Raw genomic sequence first — 10,236 nt, forward strand, 5'->3', positions numbered from 1 at the left:
CGTAGCGGCGGCGGGACCTTCCATGACATCACTCCTCTGCCTGTGGTTTCCCCAAACTTTTCATTTCAGCGTCTGGTCATGCTTAAACCCAACACTGATGTGTTTCTATTTGTGGAGTTTTAATACGAGCAGGTTGTTGTGAAGAAATGAGAGAGAGAGATATCTTTAATATCTTTCACAGCCAGAGTGTATCTGTTACTGCTGTATGTTGGTCTAGTGGTGGTCGGAAGATGGAGGGGGGGGGGGGGGGGGGTGTTGCTTCACCTTTTGACCTTCGAGTAAAGCAGATGAGAAGAGGGGGCTGGAATTTTCCCACCACATTCAGATGTTAATGGGTAAACTGTATTTCTGTTTGGGTGGGCGGTCGACTCAAAACACCATTGGAAATTTGGTTTAAGTGGTGAGGTGTGAAGGGGGGGGACTTTAAATTAATCTAGGTTACAGCTGCTCATGACTTTTAATCTAAACTGTGGGTTTTAATTTTTTTCACACTATAAGTCATGAAGGGGGGGTGAAGAAGAGCGATTAAAAAAACGAGTGGGAAAAGATTTGTAAGCTGTGATGAACACCCGTCAGTCTGCTAAATATGGGTTAACGTTGATTTTGGATAACTCTAATAATAAAGAATATCACTGTTTTAATTCTTTTTAATAGTGAAAATAAGCCAGGTCAAGCCTAATAAACACATTACAGCTGATGTTGTGGAACATTACTGCACAGAAGATAAGGGAGAGTAAATTAATACATAGGAGGCGATTTTAGACTTAAAACAAAACCTTTTCAATGTAAAATAAGTTTGAATGTTCTCTGGTGACCAAAGAAGATCAATTCATATCAAAATAAACCCGAAGACTTCCCTGGTATCAAAATATGTTTCTTCAACACAAATGTGATGTCAATATAGGAGCCAATTTGTTTAATTGTGTTCTCATTGGTGCTGTTAGAGGGCGCTGTATGGTTACCTGGGCAGGTGGCGCATATAGGGGGAACGCATCACTGGCTTGGCAGATGTTTGGCCCGGAAGGGCAAATGGTTTTTGATATCTCAGTAGCTTTGATTAGACTTAGCTCCTTCAGTCAAAGTGGTTGATTTCTGGTGAACAGGATAAATGTTGATCAGAGACGAGAACAGATCCAACACATGGAGAACCAGAACCAGACTGAATCCCAGGAGGAGGATCCACAGAACCATAACCTCCAACAACCAGAGCAGAACCAGGTCTAACCCGGGATTGTCTGTAAGGAGCGCTGGAATGATTCCAGGGATGGAGACAAAGCTTTCGCTTTTCATGAACAGATTTCAGACATGCAAAAAACTTGATTGTTCCTGTTTAGAAATAAAAAAGTGCTTTTCCATTTAAAATCCCAAATGTGCAACACGTAGCCAAAACAATGATGGGCAAATCTCATAAACCCATATTTTATTCCAAATGCAAGATAGATAATATTTAAGATGTTAAAACTGACGCATTTTTACCAGCAGCATGGAAAATTAAGCCTAATTTATTTATCAATCACATTTTAAATACCAGTTGACCAAATTATATTAGATACCAATTCAATAAAATACACTAATAATAATAACAACAATAATAATTTATTATTATTATTATTATTATTATTATTAATAAGAATAATAATAATAATAATAATAATTACTAATATTAATAATATTATTATTATTGAATGGTAGAAAAAATAAAATAGAATAAGGTTAAAAAGGTTTAAGAAGACAACTTGCTTTCTTAGAAAAAAAAGGAGAAAAGATTTGTTTTAAAATCAGAGGAAAATATGAGTAAATTTGGTGAAAGAGGTTCAACAAAAGGCTGTAAAAGTAACTGGAAAAAATTATTAAAAATAAACAGGAGGAGAGTTTGACAAGTAATTAGTTTAACTGGCAACACACCAGTAACAGACTGGGAATAAAAGGAGCATTTCAGAGAGGCAGAGTCTCTTGGATGTAAAAAAGGAAAGAAGTTCACTAATCTGAGGCTAAATAAGTGGAACTGGAATAACTGGAATCAGATTTCTCCAACCTAAAAATAGTTTTCTTTCCTTTTTGTAAATATTTTTAGATTTCCTCCACATTATATGTTTTTTTCCCCTCGTATCATTTAGACAGGAAACTATTTTTTTTTAAAAACAGTCTGGATTTCACATTAATAATTTGTGGTCTAAATAATAACAAAGATATTGACTGTCAACAGAACAGAGGTGTGACACTTTGAATAAACATGACTTTTGATGATACAGGAGTGTTTTAGTTGATCAACAACATTGATCAAACAATGACGCAGCGCTTCTGTTCTCACCTCTGCACAAAGGAAACCCTGGAACCTTCCTTCTCCAGCTTTTTCTGTCTTTAATCCACCTCCTGAGAGGTATCTTCTCTTCTTCCTTCCCTTTTCTTTCCTCCAGGGTCTGAGCCAATCAGAGGAGGAGGGATTAACCACGGGGACTGAGCTGGAACGTGCTGGAAGCGGGCGCTGCTCTGGAAGTTGATTGGCTCGCGCACCTCCAGGCAGTTTATCCAGAAGCAGAGGAAGCCAGCATCATTGTCATCTTCATTTGGTGCTGGAGAGAGAAAGAAGGGGGAGTGAGAGGCACCGCAGCATCATCCAGGTAGGAGGACAATATCTGCCATTTGTCAGTGCACTCACGCGCCAGCTGATCAGCCTCTCACGCGACTTGCATTCAATTCCTCCTCTCTGCAACATTAAATATAATAATAATACATTTTCAGTAACTCGTGATGTCATCACAACTTATTAATCTACTGTGCGATGAAGTTGGAGAGGAATCGGAGCAACTTGGCGCACAGATGCGGGACAACAGCTCCACGTGCACGATGGAGGGGGTCAGATGGATGGTCTGATGGATGGTCAGCACGTTTAAGCTCCTGATGCAGCAGAGTGAATGAAAATATACAATGTGATCTGTTCATAAACAAACGCGGAAAGTTGCGCCAAAGCCGCACTTCAGACCCAGAGATAACCTTTTAAAAGCCCAAACAAACAAACACCACAGAGTTAAGGCAGTAAAATGTCTCCACTCCTCTGACACATGATCCGTGATTTAATCTGTAGTTCTGTCCTTTATTAACAACATTACTTTTATCAAAACTTACCTCTAAACTAGTTGCTACAAAAATTCTTAGGATTATTTTTGTCATGTTGACAGAAGAAACTAAAGAAATGAGACCAGATTTAGTGGCAGGAAACAAAGAGCTGAACTCCGTAATTTGGAGCCTTTTCCATGAACTGATGTTTCATGGGTCTGTTATCAACACACTAAATAGTATCTTCTGTAAATGATCAGATGCAAAAAATGGACTAAAAATGAGAGAAAAAACAGAAACATCTGAAGAAACATGTTGAAGACCTCCAGACAGTCTGGGGGGGGGCTTTTCCTTCAGACCACTTTAATAAAAAAGAAATGAATTTTTGGGCTTTTTGGGAGCAAAAACAAAGAAATCCGGAAAGTGCATTTTCATTCTTCATTAATGTTCACACGTGCAGACTTTACCTGTGCTGCCCCCTGCTGGAGTCTCACCACCCTTTGTTTCCCTGTGCCAGAACGACCATGTCCAAGGGGCCAGCAGTAGGAATTGATCTGGGGACCACCTACTCCTGTGTTGGTGTGTTCCAGCATGGCAAGGTGGAAATCATTGCCAACGACCAGGGCAACAGAACCACGCCCAGCTACGTGGCGTTTACAGACACAGAGAAGCTGATTGGAGATGCAGCCAAGAACCAGGTTGCCATGAACCCCACCAACATGTTCTTCGGTAAGGTCTCCCTGCTGCAATGGAAAAATACATGCAACATAAGAGAATTTAAAGCATCTAAAAAAAAAAAGATTTCTTTCATTGCAGATGCAAAACGTTTGATTGGCAGACGGTTTGAGGACCCAGTGGTCCAGTCTGACATGAAACACTGGCCGTTCAACATCATCAGCGACAGCGGGCGCCCAAAAGTAGAGGTTGAGTACAAAGGTGAAACTAAGAGCTTCTATCCCGAGGAGATCTCTTCCATGGGGCTGACGAAGATGAAGGAGATTGCTGAAGCCTACCTGGGAAAGGTAGATTTAGCCAAGCCAGCTTTATTTGTAAAGCACTTTCTGACAGCCACAAAGTGCTAAACAAAACATAATTAACATATTAAAAGATTTAAAACCATAAAATATAAAACAATGAAACAAATAAAAGCATTAAAAGCCAACTCATTCTGGGTAAAATGCTATGTTGAGTAGCTGTCTGCACCAAGGGGTCCAGTCCTCAAGATCTACTGTCCTGCAACTTTTATTCTCATCTGCATGTGATTCAGCTCTGCAGAGGCGTGTTGGAGAACAGATGCATCTAAACGTTGCAGGATAGTACCAGACTTGGCCCCCCTGCTCTACAGTATGATTCATTCAGCAACACCAGTAGAGACTGGACTTTGACAGGGTAATGTGACTGGGATTTGGGCTCAAACTGGCCACCGCCCAACACACTAAATGCGATACAGCGGGTACACGGCATGTGTGAGATTCAGAATTATTATATGCTTTTAAAAAGAACAAAAACTTTTTGAATAAATAAGTTTGACAACAACATTATCCCAAGATTAATGACTGAAAAACAGCAAAGGAAGGAAGCAACATGGCTGCCTTTACGGTCCGGTTGCTCCAGTTCAAGTTATTTTTATCGTCCCTCATGAGAAACTTATGTACAGATGACTCCTCACAAAAATCAAAACATAAAACAATAAAATCCACACATCAAACGTGATTGTTTGCTGAAATGATCTATAAAAACGAATTAAATAAAACCGGTGTAATGCTATTTATCGTTCATGGTCACGTGCTTCACAGCATTGTTTATCTGAGAGGATGACCATCAGATACTAAATGATATTATTTAGTGTTATTTTATTGATAATATGAGTAAAAAAATTATTAGGAAATAAAAACAGATGTTTATGGTGATTTGTGTAGATTTTCATTGAAAGGCTATGAGAGAAAAACCAATAAAATTTCTCTTAATCATTTGCATTATTATTTAATTTAGTGTTTGAAGGCTTGTTTAATCTTTATTGTATTTTAATACAATTATATAAAACACTTTGTGTTGCTTTGTGCATTAAAATACTTTAAAAGTCAAGTTTGATTTGATACAAAGAAGAAAGAAATGTGTTCTACACTGTATTAAAGGCGACATAATAATATTTATATGAAGTTATTTAAGTGTAGATTTTAGAGACCCAACAGATAAAATGCAGAAAAAAGGACTTAAATTTCATGGGATGAGTCTTACAATCTGTTTTGTCTTTCATGTCAGTCTGTGTCCAACGCTGTGATCACGGATGTCAGCCTGAACTGGGTTCACAGTGATTTCTGGAATACTTCCTGAATCCATGCTGTTTTTTTTCCAGTAAAATCACCATGTCTGCTTTTAATGCAGTGCTGAATGACAGACGCCGGGACCATCTCTGGCCTCAACGTTTTGCGTATCATCAACGAGCCGACCGCCGCTGCTATCGCCTATGGGTTGGACAAGAAGGTCAGTTTTTCCCGTCTGAATGTTTCTTATGTGAAGCCCTAAATGGACCCGGCTCATCGTTTCTGTCGTTTGATTTCAGGTCGGGTCCGAGAGAAACGTCCTGATCTTTGATCTCGGCGGCGGCACCTTCGACGTGTCCATCTTGACCATTGAAGATGGCATCTTTGAGGTCAAGTCCACGGCCGGAGACACTCATCTCGGTGGGGAGGACTTATATCGACGCCAACGGCATCATGAACGTCTCAGCTGTAGACAAGAGCACGGAAAGGAGAACAAGATCACCATCACCAACGACAAGGGTGAGTTTCGGTCCGACCGCAGCAGACTCGCCGCACGTCTGCACGGTTTCTGACTGCAGTTTTTCTTCCAGGACATCGAACGTATGGTTCAGGAAGCCGAGAAGTACAAGGCCGAGGACGACGTCCAGCGCGACAAGGTGTCGGCTAAGAACGGCCTGGAGTCGTACGCTTTCAACATGAAGTCAACCGTGGAGGACGAGAAGCTCGCTGGCAAGATCAGCGACGACGACAAGCAGAAGATCTTGGACAAATGCAACGAGGTCATCAGCTGGCTGGACAAGAACCAGGTCAGAACTCGTGCTTGTTTATTAAATAAGTCCAATTTTCCAACATCTTCTCAATGATGAAAAAAAAACTGTATCATCAAAATTACAGAACAAAGTGATCCTCATTCATTTACATTTCTAGTTAAACCAGAAATAAGCTTCATAATTATATTGATTATATGCTATAATTGTAAAAAGAGCTCAAACTGTCTAAGACAAGCTATCTGTCATTTCTTTATTAGCTCGACAGGCTTCTTAAAGGACTTTCCAAAGCTTTTCTTTCGAAGCCTTTTGTTCCATACTCTGTCAGATGATCCCACACTGATTTGGTCATGTTAAGCTTCAGATCCCTCAGTCAGACCTGTTTCCACTGGTTTTCAGTCCAGTTCCTTTCCATTTCTCCTGGTCTCCCTTCCTTAAGAAAGGCTTTCTTGGGAGACATCCTTCCATGGAGACCATTTCTGATGAAGCTTTGGCCGACAGTAGATGGATCACCTGGAGGTTTAGATCACCTGACTTAAATCAGTGGTTCATCAACTGGCTGGTGCAGAAAATCTCATTTGAGTCAGGTGTGTTGTAGCAAAGAAACACTAAAACCTGCAGGAAGGTCGAACTCCAGGACTGGATTTGGTGACCACTGGATGTATCTGTAAGGCCTTTTTTTAAGGTCAGATACTTCTTATATGGTATATTAGGGACACACTGCACAGCATGCTGAGATATCCCCAATGATTTATAGGCCATTTTGTGTAGCTTAAAACAAACAAATAAATAAAAACTGGACTGAAAATGGGTGAAAAATGACAAAAATAATGTTTAAACCATGGAAAACCTGGGACTTTTAAAGGAATAATAAATAAATGTGGCCGTTTGGAAGCCAAGTAGAGGAAATGAGAGCGGCATCAACACCTTTGCACATTATTTCATACATTTTATTATCTCCAGCGGAAATGAACACAAGTTAGGGCCGTGTATTATTGTATTTCAGTCAGCAGCCGTCACCGTGTGATCAGTTTATAGGAATATTTGAGGAGTAAATGGTGCTTTTAATGAGAAGACTGGAAACTTTGGAAGTAAATGGACTGAAAAGCAAATTTTCAAAAGGCTTTAAAATTGAACTGTTTCTTAAGTGCAGTGATTCTCAGACCTTTTGTGCCAAGAACCCCACCACCACCAAGAACATGTGATTAACTGGGTGATGGATCATCATGCAGAAACCCCTCAATGGAAGGCTAGAAAACCATCAGAATCTTCATGTACAGGATAGCGTGGTTTTTGGTGGCCCCAGTTCACTTCTGTAGAACAGCGTCAACAAGCCGAAAATCAGCTTCTCTGCTGGAGATAACGCCATATTTAAATTTTAATACTCTATTTTTTTAAATTTAAGAGGCTACTTTGACATTTTTATCTCTGCATTGGTAAAAATCCCAAATTTATTTGATAAATGTAGGCGATTATCTAGCGAGCTCCAGTTTGACAACCACTGCTTTTGAGAATGATGTATGGGCTGACATGTCCAAGTCCACGAGTGATTGGAAAAGCTTTAAACTGATCTGAATCTGTAATATTTAAGTTCAGGTTGAAGATTTTAATTTTGAACATGTGATTTCGTAAACTGAAATGTTTCTATTTCAGACGGCAGAGAAGGACGAGTATGAACACCAGCTGCAGGAGCTGGAGAAGGTGTGTAGCCCCATCATCACCAAGCTGCACCAGAGCGCTGGTGGGATGGCCGGAGGAATGCCAGGTGGATTCCCGGGACCGGGTGGTGCCACAGGAGGTGGAGGATCCTCCGGACCTACCATTGAGGAAGTTGATTAAACGCAACACCTGCAGCTCTTCAACGTCTCTGAATAACAATCAAGCATGAACAACCCAGAAGCAGAATGTTTTTCATATCCAGATGTTAAAGATTCAAGAAAACACTGAATTATCTCAGTCCTGAAGAATAAATTTTAACTGAAACTTCATGTCTTGGCAGATGTTTTTATCGTCTTCCAGTGGAGGAAGAACAAGATAAATGTTTTCTAATGTTTAGACCATATTAAGAATTTAAATTAAATTGTAAAGCTTTATCTGAATGTTTAACAAGACCCTTAAAAAAATAATATATAGTATTAATGAGGCTTCAGCTCTTTTAGCCTACTCATATGTATTCATCCCCTTTCATTAAAGAAAAGGCTGAATTTACAACAATCACTCAAATAACTGGAGACTTAAAAAAGGAACAAGAATTAAAAATTTGCAAAAATATAGTTTAGTAATTAAAGACACTGTTTTTTCATTTAATTGAGTTGAAGAAAGAAAAAAAAAAAACAAATTGGTCCTGGACAAATTAGAGCACTTTTCTGTTGAACAGTGGGACAAAATACCTGTCAACACCTGACTAGCGGAAACATTGAATTGTTCAACAAAGTATTAGTTCATGAGTGATGTAATATGTAATAAATTATCTTATTTGTTTGCTTTTTAAAGAAAAATATTTCTATTGAACCAGAATTAGAAAATAATGTCATGATTTTCATAAAATTTTTTATTTATCATTACTTTACTCAATTTCAGCTTATTTTACAGGCAGCTGTTTTTTCCTTCTTTAATGAAAGGGTATGAATAAATATGAGCACTACTGTATGAAACTAATAGATTTTCATAAATAAGATGGACTTTTTAATAGAGTTTAAGCCTGAAAGCTAAATTAAGACTTTCCACCTACACTGACGGCATTTTGTTTCACACAAGGAAAACTCAACACGCCCACTGTTTAAACTGGTTTTTCAGGGCTACAACAATGTCATGTTCAGACCAATAAAATGCTTTGTTGAGCTACTTATTGACGTATATCTTTATGTGAAGCCCAGATAAACATATTAAAGACAAATGAAGTAAAATGGCTAAAAGAAAGAAGCATCTTCTAAACAAACTCTTCACGTCAACGCCAGAAAGGCGGAAAGTACCCGGATGACAACACAGACGGTTCCTACAAGCCTTTAATAAAACAACACGACATAATTAACAACATCACAACATTTTGCAACCAATCTAAACAAAAAAAAAAAAAAAGACGAGCCCATCCCTCAGAAGTGGTCCATATGAAGAAGGGAAATGTTTCTTTTTGTCGCCAGCCTCCATTTTCCCGAGCAGACAGTCAGTTTAGTCCCGATGAGAAGGCCTTGGTTTTATTCTAGAAACAGCCAAAAAACGCAAACGCCATCTAGTCTTTTATCTTAAAAAAGCACATTGTTATGAAAAAGTTGCTGGCTTTGGGGGCTCCAGGTGGGGCTCGGTGCTCTCTCCTACTTGCTCTTGGCCGGTTTCTCCGTCTTCTTGGGCAGCAGGACCGCCTGGATGTTGGGCAGCACGCCTCCCTGCGCGATGGTCACTCCTCCCAGCAGCTTGTTCAGCTCCTCGTCGTTACGCACCGCCAGCTGGAGGTGGCGGGGGATGATCCTGGTCTTCTTGTTGTCCCTGGCCGCGTTCCCAGCCAGCTCCAGGATCTCCGCCGTCAGGTACTCCAGCACCGCCGCCAGGTACACCGGAGCCCCGGCGCCCACGCGCTCCGCGTAGTTGCCTTTGCGCAGCAGCCTGTGGACGCGCCCCACCGGGAACTGAAGTCCGGCCCTGGAGGACCGGGACTTCGCCTTGGCTCTGGCTTTGCCTCCGGTTTTCCCTCTGCCAGACATGTTTGCTGAAAGTCGATCTGCTCGGTGAACAACACACTGAGGACAGGAGCGGAGCCGCGCGCGTGAACCTTGCGTGGTTATGCGTGACCGTCAGGATGGATGACGTGAAGGTTTTTCCTATTGGGGGGCGTGAAACTGAGACGCACGAGCCAATGGCGCAGCTCGACTTGCGGTCATGACGCTCCTCTGGCAGGCGATGCGCCAATCCCGGAGAAGAAACGGCGCACAGGAATTTGCACAGGAACTTTATAAATACAGGACTCGTGGAGAGGAAGCAATGTGTGTTTCCTGCTGATCAGCTGGTGACTAAACCACAGAGGAATTGTAAGACCCTTTAAATAACCTGTATCTGAAAAATGGAAATAAAATAGAAGTGAACGCATTTATTAAGTAAACAAATAAATGAAAACTCAACTCAACTTTATTTTTAAAGCCCTTTAAAACAACCAA

At 40.5% G+C, this 10,236-nt stretch overlaps 2 protein-coding genes across 2 annotated transcripts; one reads left to right on the top strand and one right to left on the bottom strand.

The window, feature by feature from the left end:
- Positions 1 to 3,581: 3,581 nt before the first annotated feature.
- On the top strand, positions 3,582 to 7,927 carry LOC306761346 (heat shock cognate 71 kDa protein-like; the record flags this gene model as incomplete). The annotated part of the gene is made up of 6 exons (XM_079247471.1): positions 3,582 to 3,786; positions 3,874 to 4,132; positions 5,454 to 5,541; positions 5,621 to 5,869; positions 5,912 to 6,127; positions 7,742 to 7,927. 6 exons carry the CDS (start codon positions 3,582 to 3,584, stop codon positions 7,925 to 7,927), a joined length of 1,203 nt encoding a protein of 400 aa, XP_079103597.1.
- Positions 7,928 to 8,682: 755 nt separating this feature from the next.
- h2ax1 (H2A.X variant histone family member 1) lies at positions 8,683 to 9,890 on the bottom strand. Its single transcript, XM_079247790.1, has one exon. It carries the CDS (start codon positions 9,784 to 9,786, stop codon positions 9,400 to 9,402), a length of 387 nt encoding a protein of 128 aa, XP_079103916.1. The 5' UTR covers positions 9,787 to 9,890; the 3' UTR covers positions 8,683 to 9,399.
- Positions 9,891 to 10,236: the final 346 nt, after the last annotated feature.

Source organism: Telmatherina bonti, assembly GCF_933228915.1.
Source record: "Telmatherina bonti genome assembly, chromosome: 10".
Classification (NCBI taxonomy): domain Eukaryota; kingdom Metazoa; phylum Chordata; class Actinopteri; order Atheriniformes; family Telmatherinidae; genus Telmatherina; species Telmatherina bonti.